Raw genomic sequence first — 19,697 nt, 5'->3', positions numbered from 1 at the left:
AAAGTGCAGGTTCTTTTCGTGAAGTGCATATATGAATAAAATGTGTAACCGAGAATTTAGAAATAAAAAAAAGCAATTTCTATAAATTGTTTATTAACAAATTATAAATTATATCCATCATTTTGAAAATAGACAATCATTTTATAAAATAGATTTAAATGCTGTTTTCTTTAAATAAATTTCAAAGTAAACTTTTCATGTGAATAAATATCTTTTAACATTTGATAACAAAGATTTTTAATGTTTTTTAATTTAAACAAATCTAATTAAAAAATCTAATTAAATTTCTAACAAGAAAAAAATCAAAAATATTTGTATGTGTATGTTGACAGTTGTTTATTAAGGATAATACAAAGATATAAAGAACAATATAAATTCATACACATATTACAGAAGGACATTTTTTACAACATATATTGCTTCATTGTCACATCCAAAAAGTAACATTGATCTGTTGATATCGATACTATTTATCGGTTTATGCAAAGCAGCACATAATGAAGTCACATTAACTTTTCCATTTGCACTAATAGTATTTAACCAATGTGTATCTGTAGAATCTGATTACAAAAAAAAAAAAAAAAAAAAAAAAAAAACAAATGTTAGAATCAGCTCTAAATATAATATCACATATAATAATTAATTACAACTTACCAAGTTTCAGTTTTGAACTTTGTGCATTATTCCAATGCCACAATTCTCCACTGATAGAACAAGTGAAAAGATTGTCAGGTCTATCTTGATGGAAAAGTATTTCACTAACAGCTTTCGCATGTGCATTAAGTTGCGACATTGGATAAGTATTTTGCCTCAAATCCCATACAGTTAAACTGCCATCATCTCCACCAGCAACCACAATATGTCTTTGTGTAGGATGATGTGTAATACTCGTAGCTGCTGTCTATAAAAATGTCTCGTCATTATCTAAAGTATTTTAAGATTTCTAAAGTATTATCTAAAGTATTTAAAGAGATTTGTATATTGTATATAGAAAATTAAAAAATAACATACAATTTTTGTAACTTACTTTAACTTGATCAGAAAGCATAAAAGTGGATGCAGGTATATCTCGATCATTTCTTAAATCCCAAACCTTCATGTGTCCTCTTGAATTACCCGTAAGTACTTCATTGTGTTTTAAAAAATCGATGCAATATATAGAGCAACTATCAGCACTTTCTGATAAAAAAATAATAAAATGTATTTTTAATTATAATAAATAAATTATATATCATGAAAGGATATACTGTCATAGTACATATATTTTTGCAATATTGTAACATTTACCAATAATCCTCACTGGTTTTTTCTCTGCAGCTGTAAGAAGATTAAGCTTTCCATCTTCTCCCACAGAAGCTACATCTTGTTCAAAAGTAGATAACGCAGTGCAGGAAGCATAATCTGTTGTTCTGTTAAAATATTAAAAATAAATTTAATAATATAATTTATTTTTAAAGTTGAATAAAACCAATTTATTTAAGTTTTTTACTCACTTAAAACTATGTATAAATTCCCATGCCATGTGTTCTTTAAATTCAGTACAGGTATCTTCATCAATTTGCAGTAATCTTACTGAACCTAAAGATGAAGAAGCTACAAAGAAATCTTTGCTGATAAACTAAAAATTTATATTTTATTAGAACTTTTAATGTATAAGATAAAATTACTAATTTTCACAAAAGAATAACATAGTACCTTTAATTCAGTAACATCTCCAAGGAATGAATATGATGATAGAATTACAGGCGATGGTTCTTCGTCATAATTTGTCCTAAATGTCCAATACGTTATTTTATTTACCTATAAAATAAAATTGACAAATAAAATTACTCGATTTATCTATTATTATTATTATCGTTATTGATTATTAAATAAAATTAAATAAAAGCTATATATTATAGGTTAAGTATCAGATATTAGTTTACCGGGTTATCCCAACTGCCGGTTAAGAAATTCTTTGCTTCTGTAAAATCTCTATGTTGCCATCTTATTTTTGAAATTTTCTCAGATACAAATGTCCCTTGTACATTCTCGCCCATTTTTGGATAAAATCAAAATTAAACAAGAGTCGAACGTCTGACAACCTCACTATTGAATCAGCTGACTAAGTTGGCCGCTCAAATGTTAAAAGCGTCACTATTGCGCACTGATGATCAGATCCGTGAAGCGCATGCATGTATATTTATATTAAATATTTCATCTTTAATGATCCGCAGAGGAGTTAATATGCATGTTAATATATTTTATACTTACACCGAAAAAATTATATTCTCATTTTATCATAATATAGAATATTTTACTTACCTTTATAATATGTTTCCTTAAAATAAGCGCCAAAAGAATACTCTTAGTTCAAGAGAGAAATCCTCTAAAGAGTAGAGTAGTTTTAGATATTGTTCTTAAGAATATATACTGAATGGAATAGTTTCTTATCATTATATTATTTAATATTTGATATTATTAATCCTAATGATGACAAAAAACAATTTTACAAATGGACATTTGTTATATACTTATTGAGACTTTGACAAATTAAATATATACAATAGTTTTAATTTAATTTATAAATAAGGTGTTTCAAAAAATATCATGTAAAAAAGAAAATTATTTTCCTTTATTAAAAATATTTATTAAAAGGGTTTATAAAAAGTATACATTTAGCACACAAATTTTTTCGGTGTATACATTATATTCTTCTTTATATTCGTCTTTTGCAACTTTTGATGGTACACGCTTGTACAAAACAATTTATTATTGGAAAATTTGTGTTTTGTTGTTAAAAATTTTGTTAGTTAAAATTTTTATGTTAAAATTTAACATATTTACTTGTTAATTTAATATATATTACTATTCTGTTAATTCAAGTCAAATTATTAAAATAACTCATAAAAAAGAATAATGTAAATAACACAAAGTGCACATATTTTTAAATAAATAAATATGTAATATTAAAAAAAAGAATAGAAAATAAATTAAATATAAATTACATATAAAATTTAAAATTTTAAAATATTAATAAATTCAAGAAACTTTTATTTAAAAATTTTGTAATCGCAAATATTGTCAAAATTCTTCCACACAAAGAATAATCTTTCTCGAACTTATTAATATATTTGTTTGGTATGAAAAAAGTAACCTAATAATTCTACAATGAAAACAATAGAATTGAATATTTATCAAATATTCAATTGTTAATTCAAATGTTAATTTGACAAATTTTGTACATGTTCTTTCAATTTCGTGTAATTTACAATAGATATATAAAATATGAAATATATAATAGATTTTTACAATAGATATACAAATTATATAAAATATATGTATAATAGATATACTGATACGCATATAATTTAACGCAACTTAAATGTATCATATGCAATTACATTTTTAGTAAGAGTATCGAGATTCGATTAAATATTAGCTTCTTATTCGTGAACTTTGTCAATCGCGCTTTTAATATTGCAAAAACACTAGTATATTTATTTTAAAATAAAATATTGCAAAGTTTCTCATTAAATATTATCAGTAACGTGCAGAAAAAAATCTGCAAAACAAAATAATTTGATTATTATTTTTGATTAAACGCATTTGGTGAATTTTACATTAAATATTCACTGAACGATAAATTATATTCGCGAATATTTTAGTCTTTCTATCTTTTAGGACGCGATTGCCTCGGCGAAAAGAACTTATCGTTGTTCCTCATTAAGTGGACGCTACTGAATATGCAATTTGTACTGGCGGGGAATCGAAACAATCTTTCGCGAAGAATTATTTTTCTTCGGTTTTTGTGGGACGTATCCGCGACGTTTGTAGTTAGATGCCTCGTTAAAAATTATAAGTTTCCGTTGCAGAGTTGGAATTAAACTCAGGTTTTCTTCACGGTTTCTGGAAGTGATGCTTTTGGCAGTTATTTAACGACTGTCACCATACACTATTTGAAATCGATTCACGAAATTCATTAAATTGTATTCTATAAGAGAAAAAATATTTTTTGTTGTTAAGAATGTTCTTTCAATAGTATTCGTATTAAACTTAATAATAGATTACTGGATACAAATATAACAAATAAATTTCATTCTTTTTCAAGTAAATAAATTCAAATTGTAATCAATTTTCGCAGACTTTTCTGATAAAAAATTATTTACCAAGTTACAAACAAGTATATCTTATTAATTAATTTTGAATTGATTGAAGTTGAAATCATTTTCACCTCATTTTTCAGTAGACACTAGGCGTTTCACTATTTCAGGATATGAATATTAAGATTAGTTTATAGATGATTATACATATATACATACAATAATAAAATACATACGTAAATTTTATCATATATATATATATATATATATTTAACAAAATTCATTTTTAAATTATATTTAATATTACATTATTTTTACATTACACATAATATTATATCATAAATGTAATGTAAAATGTGTGAGTAGTTAAAAAATTTGAGACAAATTGAATAGATACTTTGATATCAGTAAGATGTCGACAAATTAATTTATTATTTGTTACAAAAAAATTAATTGATTGATAATTTTTCATTTGAGGTTGCTAAATATTCAAATTGAATTTTTTATTTTTTAAATCTTGTTGTTATCGGATTTAATTCGTCTCGAATACATTTGGTACTCTTATATTATTTGTATTCACATATTTAACCAAACAACAAATAAAGCGCATGTATTTTATTTTTCTTATACTCGATTGTAACCACATGTACATAAAAATCGATATATCCAACCATTTTTCAATAAAGAGATTTTTTAATAAGTAAAAGAACATATTTTTTCACGCGAATTTTTATCTTGTGTATTAAATAAAATGATGATTACGGCGACAATCAACTCGCTGCCAAAATCACTGTTATTGGAAGCAATCAGGAAGTTCGAAGATTCATTCCCTTCTGTAGCGGGACTCCAACGTTTAATGAATCACTTTTTTTTTTTCTTTGTGAATCGATTTTGCGAAATCTGACATAAAAATAAATGGGACAAATTAAAGCCGCTTTCTTACTATTTTTAGGATCGTTTTTCTTTCTCTAAAATATTAACACAGTGTACCATTCGGCAGAGAGATCTTGACCTGATCTAATCGTTAAGGCCAGTTATCATCCTTAGAATGCGGTGATGTGATTATTTTAAAGATTATAAAGTATCTTTTATTTTGTTTTACAAAATTGTTTTTGTTTGTCCGTGAAACAAGATACATATCTGAGTTTTGATTGCGAATTCGCGAATCGCGAATATAAAATCATATATTCGAAAATAAATCGGATTCTACATCTGCGTTCAATTTCTCACGCATATACAGATTATGAAATATCCTCCAAATGTCGAAATATTTTTATTGATGCAAATAATAATAATTATTTATCGCGCATAAAATAATAATTATATATCGCCCATATACGCGCACGTTATGTTTTGATTATTATAGTATTACAATTAAATATTATAACTATTGTCAATTTATTTATTCGTCTTGTACATTTGCGTAATTTAAATCGCGATTTATCCTTTGATTTAACATCGAGACTTCATCTATTTTTTCACGCCATCTGATATTTTCTTTAGAAAGTCTTACAAAATGCATTAAAAATTCTCGGTTTTTTTAATTGATAGAGACGATAAGTTAATAATTTTTTTGATAGACTATCAATTACATTTGATCTAAAAGTTTCTAATAAATTTTATATTGAACGCATTTTAGATGTTTTCGTATAATAAATAATATTTTGTATTAAATTTTATTTTGTATCCTATCTTGTAAAATATATTTATAATATAATTAATTCTATGCAACGAATAGAATTAATTGCATAATATATATTTTGTAATACATTTTGTAGTATACTCTCTTGTATAATATTTTATATTTAATTTTGTACCATACTTTGCAATATTTATTTATTTATTAATCCATACCTTTCGTCTTTGGATGTTTTATAGTTTTTTTTACGTTTGTTAAATTTGTTTCTTTTGTATCTACTTTGTGTCTACTTTGTGTTTATATTGTGTCCATATGTGCGAGGATGAACTCAAGATTATAAATAATAAAACAAATTATAAACTATAAAACATAAATCATAAATTATATAAACTGCAAAAACATTAACGCAACAACGTGACCCCCAAATTAGATTTGAAGGCTAGAATTATTACCAAAACTAAAATTAAAATTACAATTAAAATTCAAATTTAAATTATAATTAAAATTAAAATTAAAATTAAAATTAAAATTAAAATCAAAATTAAAATTAAAAATAAAATTAAATCCAAATCAAAATTATATCATACTTTGTAATATATATTTGTAATAAAATTAATTCAATGTGTTACATATTATGTTATATTTCTTATAATTCAGTTAGATTATATAGCAAATATTATGCTACTATAAAGACTATAAGTAAAATGAAAAATTTTAGAATGGAAAGAAAATTCGAACATATATTTTACATGAAGAAAGAGTTTAAGATATTTTTTAAACCCTGTATTTTGCTTATTTTAATACTAGTTATATATAGATATAAAGAAAGGTATCTAGATTAATAAAAATTATTTTTGTGACTTTTTCTGTAGTGAGGAATTAATTTTGCAGTGAGATGCAAGTTCGCGCTGTGATAAATTCGGTGTTTTCTTTCTTTGTTATAAAAATTGAAATAAAATTAGAGATAGCAAAAAACGAGCAAAGATTCTTAGTTTGTACATATATGTATTAACATGTAGAGTAATTAATTCCTGGAACCATAGATGTAAACAATAATTATAATCATTTTATTCGCACACAGTAAGGAAATCAAAACTTGAAATATTTATTGCATTCTTCGCGAATACATCTTATTTCGATCTTATATGTCCGTCTTGAGCTAAATACTTCACACTGACTCGATAGTCAATGATCATAATTCTTTCGATTTTTGATTTAAAAGAAAAATTTCAGATTTTCTGCTTGCATCTTTCTCGCTTTATTTTATCTCTTATTTCTAATAAGGCATCGCTCGACTTCTCTGTAAAATTGATACGCATAAATAAAAACTAAAACAAAAAACGTACCGATATTGTTTTATATATTTATGTCTTGTAATGATCAACAATAAAATAATATTTTAATATAGATTAAAATAAATTTACTGATGATTTTTGTGTTTTATTTGTTAATATATTCTTATAACATCTATATTTTTTAAATATATTTAAAGTATATTTAAATTATATTATTTAAAGTATATTTTTAAAAAATATTAGTTTAGAAGATTTTTAATATTTATATCCATAGTAACTCATAAATTATATAGCAACATAAATAACTTGTAAATTATTATAATTTTTTTATGGAGATCTTAATTTCTAATAAATCTTAATCTTTATCTTAAGTCTTTTTAAGTTATCAATTTCAAAATTGTTGACATTTTATTAATAATGTCTTCTATTTCGTTTGTTTTTTCTTTTTTTCATAAACCTATATAATTTTCTAAATTTTCATACATACAGTGTGCATCTGACAAGAACGTTAATTTCATTTATTATAATATTGCATATTGTTATAAAATGTCTTTAAATTAAAAATTTAAAGATTCAAGAACGGAAACTTTTTTAATATATTTTATATTTAATTCATATATTTTTAAATAAATAATAAAAAATTGGATATAATAAAATTACAATGTTAAAAATTACAATTTTTAATATCGTGCACACATATATTCTATATACTTTTTCGTAATGGCATATAATCAATGATTTGCAAGATTAATTCGAATATTGCTTCAATGTACCTATTCAAAACGAGTGAAAAAGAAACGATAAATGTTTATTTTCAATCGTTGTTAAAAAAATGTTTGTACGATTAATGAATAGGTACTTAACTTTTATAATTAATATAGATGATGGAGATAAATATATAGCATTTGAACATGATTAAAATGACTTTAACATATTATATTAATTAGAATAATTATAATATATTATTTACGTATTACATAAAATATAAATATATGAAAGTACGTTGATATGGAAATGCTTTAATTCTCAACATGTAAGGATTAAAAATTATTATTTATAGATGTAGAAAGACATAAATACTTATTTTTCTATATTGCTTATTAAATCGTATATAAAATTAACAAAATATATAATAAATAAATAAATGTCAAAAATTAAGATATTCAATGAATCTTAAAATATCTTAAATATTAAGTAAAATATCATAAATATAATTCTAAATTTAAATTTTGTAGGATATGATGACCTTATATAACTTGTAAATATGTTTGTATTTCTATATATATTTATTATGTCTCTTACCTCGACATTGCCAGTTTTCGATTACCTCTTGAAACGTTAAGATTACGATAGTACAGATTAACGGTTTACGGTGATAAAGTATCAACTTTAACTAGTTCTGAGAAGAAAAGGAATTGTATTAGAATTAACATAGCATTTTTAGTATACAAGGTGAGTTGCTAGAAACAGAATATTATATAACTTTTTCTTTAAAGATAAAACGTAATTTAAATTGTATTAAAATATGAACAAATACGATAAGAGTATATTTTTTTAAAATTATTTTCAAAATTGTTAAACTGTTGAACATTTTATTAATTTTTTATTTGTTTTTCTTTCATTTTTTATATAAACCTATACATATTCTTAAGTTTTATGTACATATATTCTATATCTGACAAAAACATAAATCTTTCTTTATTATAATATTGTTATAGAACGTCTTTGAATTAGAAATTTAAGGATTAAAAGAAATATTTTTTAAATTTTTTAAATATTTAATCCAAATATTTGTAAATGAATAATAAAAATTTGATAATTACAATGTTAATATAATACCGTACATATGTTTGTTTTATATTTTTTTGTAATATTAATAATAATTTGAGAGGTTACTAAATCGATTACTGATTCGATATATTTATTTAAGCAAATAATGAACAAACGATAAATGTTTCTCTCGTTACTAAAAAAATATGTATAATATATAAGACATATAAAAACATTCAAATTGTCTTTGACCTTTTGCGCGCACACACATATACACATACACACACGCGCGAGCCCCCGCTCTCATATATGTATGTGTGTATACATGCCTGAAGAGACATACCAACAAAGTCGAAAAAAATTTAATTTTCCGTTGACTATTCCGTTGATTATTTTTATTATTAGTTTTTTGAAAATATGATCATCTACGAAACAACAAATTTTAAAAATAACATATTTATATAAATAGATCGGTCTGTTATTCATCACGGATGAAATTACGCAAGAAAACTAATTTTAGAAAATACTTTATAAATTTATTTGCTGTAACATTTATTATTTAAATTTTATTTTATATTTATTTTTCTTTCAACAGGGACAGTTGTTACAGATACCTAAAAATTAACATGGCATTTCTAAGACTGTTATTTTATAGCGGTCTTATATTTAGCACTATAATAACATTTTCAATTGGTGAAAATACGGAAAACTCATCGATTGCGTTTAATGATAACTTTGATGATATAACACCAGTGCATTACGACGTCAAGTTAATACCATACTTCAAAGAAGACGAGGAGCATGAAATGTATAAATATGAAGACTATAAAACAAATATAGAAAAGTATCAAACAAAGGGCAACTTTGTTTTCTACGGCGAATTAAGTGCCATTATCGATATTTCGCGTTCATTTACAAAAATAGCTTTAAATTCAACGGCATTAATAATTCTTTTATCTGGAGTGTTGACAATTGATTTATTTATGTATACTGCAGACTTACAAAATAAGACTGTAGATACCAATGTTAAACGTTTATTTGCGCAAAATATTTATTGTGTTCATGTAAAGCAAATTTGCATTTTATATTTCAATGAAACTTTATCAAGTGGACGTTACAGACTAAATACAAAATTTGTCACTGCAATTAATAACACGGAAAACATTATTACTTCTTTGAAGACTATAGTCGAAAGAGGAAAATCATTCGAAATGTGAGTAATATTAAGAGTACAATAAATATAAATTTTTATCATTGTTGCTCTCGCATCTTTCATCCTTTTTTTATAATATTTAATTAGATAATACTATACATCACTATCTCTATTTTACTTTATATTACTCAAAAATGTCATCATAACATTTTATACTATGTTTTAATTGTTAATTAATCTTATTTATTATTAAATACGTGAAATATATAAATATAAAAAATATATCATGGAAAGTTGAATAGTTTAGATGGGAATGCAATTATTTATACTTTATCTTGTTTTATTACGTATGTGCATGAAATAAAATATAGAATTTCTTTGTACCTTTATACGCGCAAGTGCTCCATATACATATATATATATATGTATATATATATAACAGGGTAAATCGTAACTAAATATTTTTTATGTGAGCCATAATTTTTTAATCATGTTAGAGATAATTTTCCCTTAGCGAAAATACTGAGACATCAGTTCAATAACTTGAGTTAAAAGCGATTAAATAAGAAAAGTTTTTCGTAAATATTGAAGCTTGATAATCGAAAAATAAATATTTTATAGTTTATGTATAATTAAAGTAAAAAAGTTTATATTGCGAATAATCCAATAATATAAAAAAATTAAAATCGCTAAACAAATGAAAATGACTTTTATAACTCAAAAAAGTAACGAGTAAAGAAAATATTTTTATATGCACTTTGTAGCAGACTCAAACTCATGTAAATTTTTCTCATTCAACTTTCTTCTAACTTCAATCAATTGCGACATTTGTTTGGGCATTTACGGACAGACACTCTGTATATATAATGCTACTTATTATTAAAAATCATGGTTATTTAAATCAATATTATTAAAATGTCGTAGGTCGGACAGAATACATTTTCAAGCGATTGAAGCCCAACGATTGTTTCCATGCTGGGAAAAACCGACAATCAAAGCCACTTTCAACATTTCCATAAAGCATCATCGTAAATACCAAGTTTTTTCAAATATGCCGGTACAAGAAGAGAAAACATGCGAACATGAAATGCATGAAAATGAAACATATATGAAATGGACATGCTTTAATACTACTCCTCCAATGTCCACTTATATCGTGACGGTTGTAATATCGTCAACAGATGTCATTAAATTTGAGACGAAAAAATCTAGAATCATTATATGGCGTAGACCCGACTTAGATCATATGGAATTTGCTGAAATGATAGCAACCAAAACAATGACAAAATTTAAACATGAATGGAAAGAATTGAAAATACCAAAAGTGCAATTTGTTGCAATCCATAGTTTGCTATATGACAATGAGAACTGGGGTCTTCTGTTAAATAGGTAATTCAAAAATTAGAAAAAATATCAATTTATTTAAATACAATTTATATATGAAGCAAAATTAGAAATAATTAAATTAAATTAAAAATATAAAATTAGAATTTAGAAATTCATACATTAAAATATAATTGTTTCAATGTAAAATTTTTATACATAAACATTATTATACATATATTTTTATAACTAATTATAAGTTGATTTCAATCATATATACATATATATATATATCACGTATATGACAATAATTTATGTCACAATTTTTTTATATTCGGTACAAAACAATATACAATTATACCACATCGGGTATATCATCCGTTTAGAATTTTTAATTTTAAAAATCAGATTATACATTAAAACTATTATTATTTGTTCAAATTTATGTAACTTCTAAACTCTAGCTTTTAATTTCTATATTTTTTAGAGAAACAGATATTATTTACGATGAAAATCTGGATTCTGTTGCGCATAAAATAGAAGTAGCGCGTTTGATAGGGCGCAAAATGGCATATCATTGGTTTGCTGATATAATTAATCCATTTTGGTCATCTGAGTTATGGTTAATCGATGGTCTTACTACATTGTATGGAATTGATGCTATCGATTCTATTTTGGTAATTGTTTTATTTCTTTTTAGTAACATTCTTAATTTATCAATTATATATTTTAATATGTTTCTTATGTTTTTATGTTAAATAAAATATTATTTTATTTATATAAGAAGATATAATCTTTGCTATTATAAGAAAATAAAAAATTTTTACACTATTTTTAACATTAAATATGTTGTATAAAAAATGTTAAAGCTATTTATAAATTTTTGTCATATCTGAAAAAACTAAATTTGATACTGCTTCTCGATATTATCAAATCGTTACAAAATTTACAATGTAGAGAGAAATAATACCATAATTTTCAATTATATCAAATAGTCTTAAAAATGACATGACTATTTTACACTCTACACATTACTTTATCAAAAAATTTTACTATAATTTGTAACGTTGATAAAAAATTTTATATTATTTATTTCAATAAAAGCATTAAGTGTGTACCGTTAATATTTCATTCGACAAAATATTTATTCTATCATATTAAATCTTTCTTTTTTAGTATTATAAAAATTCCCAAATAAAGTTATTTATAGTTCAGGTTTATTACGAATCACTTCGTTGGGAGACACACATCAGTTTCTTATAAAGGAAGCCAATTTTTCCGAAAATAATGAATTATCTTCTTTTTACCGTTACGTTAAAGGTAAAAAAATCAATAAATTTATTTGAATGAATCAGGTCAATAAATATACTTGAATATAAATATATATATATATATACATATGTATATATGTATATACATATGTATATATATATGTATATATGTATATACATATGTATATAATAGTATACTAAAATTAAAAAATTTATGAAAAATGTAGTTGAAAGACTTCTAAACCAATTTATATATAAATGACATTGTATGATTTGAATTGTAGCACCCTTAATATTACGCACGCTGCAGTATGTAATTACAGATAAAATGTTTCAACGAAGAGTTTATGAATATTTAAGCGCGTGAGTATGTTATGAAATATATTGTATATACTATTTTAATATATTATTTACTTATACATTATAGAATGTAGTATATAAAATATTAAATACTGCAATTACGTTAGCTGTATAAAGTGTATAAATTAAATAAAACTTTGATATTTTTTGATACGTAATTTACAATTAGTATAGTTTTCACTGTGTCAATAATGTCAAATTTTAACAAATATAGTGAGATTAAGTCGAAGACTCCCAGTCATCTCCAAAGTTTGTGGATTATAAGGCAGTCCGTTTCAATCAATCCAAATGTTGAAAAAGGACACATGCTTCCTTTAACAATACTAAATGATTGGATGAAATCTATAAATTATCCTGTGTTGAAAATAACGCAAGATTTTTCAAATAAAGAAAATGTATATAATATAACAATCGAAAATTATAAAATAGTTAAAAAATACGCTTTCTGGGTACCTGTAACATATGCCTCCCAGAATAATCCAGATTTTAGAGAGCTTAGAACTTCGCTTTACGACGAAAAATTAATAGTTTTGTCGTCGTCCCAGCCAACTTACCAAGTTTCAATAAAAGATAAAGGCTGGATAATATTCAATTTACGACAAACTGGTGAATATTGATTAATAAATTTATTTCATTTCTACGTAATTAAAATATTAAACCAATATATAATGTTAGCTATATTCTTTTTTATGAATAAATACATAGTAACATTATATAATATTTTAAAAATATTGTATATTGTACGCATTCTCTGCATTTTACTATCGATTAACATGAAATAAATTCAATTTTGCATATATTATTATTTAAGCAAAAATAAATATTAATGGATTTATAATTTCTTATACAGTTTTATTCTACGCAATATTATTACAAATATCACTCCAAAATAATGTTTTTCTAAATTATTATAATTTGCTTTTTTTAATACTTTGAATTACTCAAATATTTAAAATGCAGATAATTATAAATATTTTTTAATAAATTTAATAAATCAATTAAGTGAAAATATAATAATATAAAAATTACTTACTACAGGATACTATCGCGTTAATTACGATCCTGAAAATTGGCAAAAAATTGCAGAATATTTGAACTCTACAGAATATACAAAAATACATGTTCTTAATCGTGCTAAAATCATCGACGATTCATTTTATTTTATGATAAATGGCCAACTCAATTCTTCCCTATTCTGGACCTTGACGAGCTATCTTGGACAAGAGACAAATTATATAGCATGGTATCCTATGATAAAAGCTATTGAACACATGTCGAGCATTTTTCCATTTTCAGATAAAGGAGTCCAAAATATCAAGGTAAATAATAATAAAATTAATCAGTTGAAGAGTTTTTAAATTATTTTATATCATATTTCCTAAGAAAATAAAATATATGTAGCTAAAAAGTTTCAAGTATGTTTTTCTGTATTTTTGTTTAAGATAAAGTAAAATCTCTTTTATTTAAGAAAAATTTTTATTTCAGTTTTATATTATAATTGTTAAACATCCATTAGATTTTTGAATAATTATTTTTTTCGTATTTTAAAGTAATTTACTATTAAAATTTTAATTTAAAATAATATGTACGTATAGTAATAAAATGTACGTATAGTATTATAAAAAAGATCGGTAATTTTGTAAGAGTATCAGATGTTGTTAATAAATTAAAGTGGACGTTCGAGAAGACGTGCGAGTAAGCTAAACGTAGAAAAAGACACACTCTGAACTATGCCCTCACGTTCTCTCTCGCTCGCGTACGCTATGTCTGTATGTATGTCTGTGGTTCAAACTAAACTGTATTGTGAATATAGTGGATATTTACTAAAGCTATCCGTATTAACGAACAGAGAGATATGTATAATTTCTTTTATTAAAATATATCTATTTCGATATAAAAAAATTTGTAGCGCTGTGATTTGAAATAAATACAACGACTTAATGTAAATACTTTACATATTATAAAAGTTTTATAAGCTTGAAATATCACAAATAATGTTTGCCATTTCACTTTTGGTCCTGCGATATGCCAATTTGAGCGTTAAAGATGTATATTATACGGTCACTTAATTATATTACAAAAGAAGTCGAGTGTACCATGTTGCAAAATTGACTGAACGTTTTTTAAACATTTTTAACTATTTTTTAAACACCTATGCTCAAATTTTTGTCAAGCACTGTATATATACACACACACACACACACACACACACACACACACACACACACACACACACACACACGCACACACACACACACACACGCACACACACACACACACACACACACACACACACACACATATAAATATATGTATTCAGAATGTTTATGAAAAACTACCGGAATTTTAAAAATTAACTTTCTGAATTAAATCATATTGGTTCAGTAAGTGAAATACATTTATTCTGTTTGTTCGAACGTTTTTTAGTAAATTAAATAGTTTTTATACGTATAAACACAATTTTTTTACGTTAACATATGACGCTCTCACCTAAATTTGAGATTAAAATTAATACATTAATTGGATAATGTTGAGAATAAAACGAGATTCATTTCTTTTTCTACAAATTAATTTTCCACTCGAATCGTGTTCGTACAAAGCTAGACATACAAATTTTTTAACTGTTTTTTACATGAAGAGATAAATATATATTATAGCGCTAAATATGTTTAATCAAACTTTTATTTTTGAATGTTGTAGACTTTTACCGTGGTGGAAAGAGTGAATATACAGTAAAAGTTTGATATTAGCAGAGAGTAAAAATTGGCACAATGTGAAGAAACATTTAACGAAAAATTATAATAATGATAAATATTTAGAATTTTTAGCTTGTGCTTCAAGTAAAATTATGAAAGAATATTTAGAATCAATAATGTTCAAACAAAATGAAACATATAATAAAACACAAATCAAGAGATATGATTAGTTTCCTTTTTATTATTGCAAAACATGTAAAGCACGATAAATTGTTTTTGAATATATTGGAAAATTTTGATAAATTAAAACCAAGGTAATAACCAGAAATATTTTTTTCTTGGACAAATACTTTTTACTATTACAAAAATTAATTATTTATAATAACTATATGTGTTGTTTTATAGAGGTGTCAATGGAGTTGTCATATTTATTGTCATTATTAATCATGTGTATTCGGAAAAACAATTAAAAAAGATAAATTTTATAGATCCGGTTATTTTTTTTATTATTGAGCTTTTTTATATCTAATGTTTATATATATATATATATATATATATATATATATAAACAGAAGAACAAATAAATGTGATAAATTTTATAGATCCCGTTATTTCTTTTATTATTAAGCTTATTTATGTCTAATGTAAACATGTATCTATATATATATATATACACATGTATACATTAGATACAAATAAGCTTAATAATAAAAAAATTAACCGGATCTATAAAATTTACCACATTTAATTGTTTTATATATATATATATATATATATATATATATATATATATATATATTGAAGGCTTGTATAAAAAACTGAGCTTTTTTATAAAACGCCGAATCTCTATAAGTTAGCATTTAAAGATTTACAAAGTGTTTGTAACACACTACTTTAAAAGTTAATTCTTTGTTGAAAAATAATAATGATCTTTCATATAATCATATATTCCTATATCGCTCTCTTGAGAAATACACTCTTCTAAAAGAAGAGGTAAAGATTAAGTTTTTACTTATTTTTCCTAAATTTTGCACAAATTAAAAAAATTAAATTTGATGGTAATTTTTCACTAACAAAAAGGATATTTTTTTATTATATATTTGAAATTTTCTGTATTATTAAATAAAAGAATAATATTGTGCATGATATTGTATTTATTTATTTACTTAAAAAATTTTTACTTGAATTATTGATTTTACAAAAATAATAAAACAAATAAGAAGTTTCTAAAGAAATCAAACTTTTTAACGTTTATTTTTAAATGATGACATTCTAGGTTGCTAAACATTCCTAATAAAAAATTGAATGAGGATTGCTTAATAATAAAAAAACATAGGTTTATTCTTTTACAACAATACGAGAGAATTAAAAAAAAAATAAGTATTTTTTTAGTGGTAAAAATTGTCCATTAAATTTCATTTCTTTTAACTTGTCTAAAATTTGAGGAAAAAAATAAGAACCTAATTTTCACTTTTCTGTACAAAGGAATATAACTGCTGAGAGAGGAATATACGCTTATATGTATAAAAACCCCTTTTAACTTTCAACGTTTTATCTTCTAAAATTTATTGCTTTCATTTAGAATTATTATCTACATATCTATACATCTATATATCTATATATCTATATATCTCTATATCTATATATTTATATATCTACATATCTATATATCTACATATCTATATATCTACATATCTATATATCTATATATATATATATCTATATATCTATATATCTATATATCTACATATCTATATATCTATATATCTATATATCTACATATATATATATATATATATATATATATATATATATATAATATTTTATTATAGATATGTTGAAAATAAGATATAATGATAATTATGCATATTAAGAGCATATTAAAAGCATATTCAGAGATTTGAATAATCTTGAAATATGTTGTAAGAAACCTTGAATAACATCCAAAAGATTTTTTCGTAGCTCGTTATTCATTAAAAAATTATAAGCAAAAGAATAAGTAATTTTAACGAATTTCATGTAATTTTCGACGCTAGGTACATTTTATAAAATGTGCTTTTAATATATAGTAGTATGTACTACAAATGAATAAATGAACCTTTCTTAATTTTATCACATTTTTCACTTTCTGGATTTCCAAAATCCTTAGCGGAGCGAATGCTATTGCGACGTCACCTCTCTTTTCAGTGCAAAACTAGATTTATTACTGCACGATTCCATATGAGTTTTGAACTGTTTACGCAAAGCGAGATCAAAATTATTAACGTATATAAGTATAACAGTTATGTACAGGTTGAGTTATGTTGCATATATTTTTGTATAACACACATCATATATTTACTTCTCAAATGTACAAGGAGTCGTAAAATGATGGTCTCATACCTGAAAAAATTTAGATTATCGAGCTTAATATACCTTTTTCACAATTTAAAACTGTACCCTAAAATCTGGAAATTATTATAATTTGTAAAAATCTTTTCTTTATAACTTTTTAATAAACAATAACCGATGCCTAAAATCTATTGATTACTCAAGGTCATAACACTATACGTTAAGATCATTCAAATCTGTGAGATCATAATATATGTCAAAGCCATTTAAATCTTTGAAGTCACCCTTTATTATGCATATATATATAATTACCATTATTTTCAATATATTTAAAATAAAATATACGTATATATGATACACAGACATACATATGATTTTAAATAAGAGAAATTTTTGGCAAAAATTTAGGAACTATTTTGGCAAAAATTAAGAAGGGTTTTTTAAATATTATGCTTTTATTGTACTAATTACCGAAATACTATTCCATTACATTCTTGTTAAATTAAAAAAATTTTGTTAAATGAAATTACTATTTATTGACAAAAAATATTAATAAAGTTATTCTACATAGAACTTGAACTACATGAGAGATATTTTGAGAAATATCATTGAGAGAGAAGCATTCAAATATTATAATAAACGTATGTGAAAGAAAAATGGAACTTGTCCTAAAATGGTAAACTTTATTCAAAATTAGATTTATATTAAGTTTTCTATTATATTTATATTCGTAATATATGTCATAAGTATTTTGTCCTTTAATTATGTGAAATTTTAAGATGGCACAAAATTATTACATTAATTTAAAATAATCTGGTTTAGGCAACTATTAAAATTAATTTTGACGAGTATAAAAATCTTGTAGAAGAATGGATGTTGAATGCTGACCAAAAACTACACAGACGTTTAAAGGAAATCGAAGAAATAAAAAAATATTTTAAGATATAGTTTTTCTTTCCTTAAAATATTAAGAACTTTTCAAAAGAAATTAATCGTAAATAATCATAATTACAGCAATATATATATATATATATATATATATATATATAATATTATATTTATACTATTAAATTATTATATATACTTATACATGTAACAATAATAACAGTTTAATATTATTAAGCATAATATTTTGTTAATATTATTCTTAATATATTATTATATGAATTACTTTTAATTATTATCTATGTGTATATAATAAATAAAATAATAAATTTGTAGCAATGACAACTGTTTAATAATATTATATATAATATATTTTATTAATATTATTTTGAATATACATATATTATCACATAATTTATATTTAATTAATTAGTTAATAGTTATAATACGAACATAATTGTTTTAGAATTAATAATATTTATTTATATTTTTAATATTATTAGTTAAATTTCTGTATATGTATCCATGTGTGCATTTTCCCATTTATAATAAATTATCTAATATTATAATTTTTATAATAGCAATATCTCTCCTATCTAGTTTATTATTTTCACTATACAAATAGTATGTTTATTTGTTATATAAATTCGGAAATAAATATATCCTTGAATAAATATTTTACAAAATTAATTTGTTTTAGAATATTTTTCAACACAAAATTATAAAATTTTAATTTACTTATATAACAATCATAATATGGATATTGCAGTTACATATACAGCTTTAGAAATTTTAATATTTTTAAGTTATAATTTTAATATTCTTAAGTTGTTGTGACTTGCCATAATTATTTCCTTATAGGTCACATATAATTCCTTAATAATATTTAGAC

At 23.2% G+C, this 19,697-nt stretch overlaps 2 protein-coding genes across 2 annotated transcripts; one reads left to right on the top strand and one right to left on the bottom strand.

Moving 5' to 3' along the window:
• Positions 1 to 321: 321 nt before the first annotated feature.
• On the bottom strand, positions 322 to 2,133 carry LOC140665158 (nucleoporin Nup43-like). The gene is made up of 7 exons (XM_072890917.1): positions 1,926 to 2,133; positions 1,696 to 1,800; positions 1,494 to 1,618; positions 1,288 to 1,409; positions 1,028 to 1,179; positions 655 to 901; positions 322 to 560 (listed from the first exon to the last, which is right to left on the bottom strand). Exons 1-7 carry the CDS (start codon positions 2,037 to 2,039, stop codon positions 388 to 390), a joined length of 1,038 nt encoding a protein of 345 aa, XP_072747018.1. The 5' UTR covers positions 2,040 to 2,133; the 3' UTR covers positions 322 to 387.
• Positions 2,134 to 8,316: 6,183 nt separating this feature from the next.
• Positions 8,317 to 14,213, top strand: LOC140668085 (uncharacterized). The gene is made up of 8 exons (XM_072896677.1): positions 8,317 to 8,468; positions 9,382 to 9,999; positions 10,864 to 11,328; positions 11,750 to 11,939; positions 12,439 to 12,582; positions 12,818 to 12,896; positions 13,108 to 13,499; positions 13,932 to 14,213. Exons 2-5 carry the CDS (start codon positions 9,413 to 9,415, stop codon positions 12,523 to 12,525), a joined length of 1,329 nt encoding a protein of 442 aa, XP_072752778.1. The 5' UTR covers positions 8,317 to 8,468; positions 9,382 to 9,412; the 3' UTR covers positions 12,526 to 12,582; positions 12,818 to 12,896; positions 13,108 to 13,499; positions 13,932 to 14,213.
• Positions 14,214 to 19,697: the final 5,484 nt, after the last annotated feature.

The sequence above is a fragment of the Anoplolepis gracilipes genome, chromosome 1 (genome assembly GCF_047496725.1).
Source record: "Anoplolepis gracilipes chromosome 1, ASM4749672v1, whole genome shotgun sequence".
NCBI lineage: Eukaryota > Metazoa > Arthropoda > Insecta > Hymenoptera > Formicidae > Anoplolepis > Anoplolepis gracilipes.
Note: the sequence above shows the minus strand (reverse complement) of the source record. Positions and strands in the feature narration are given on the sequence as shown.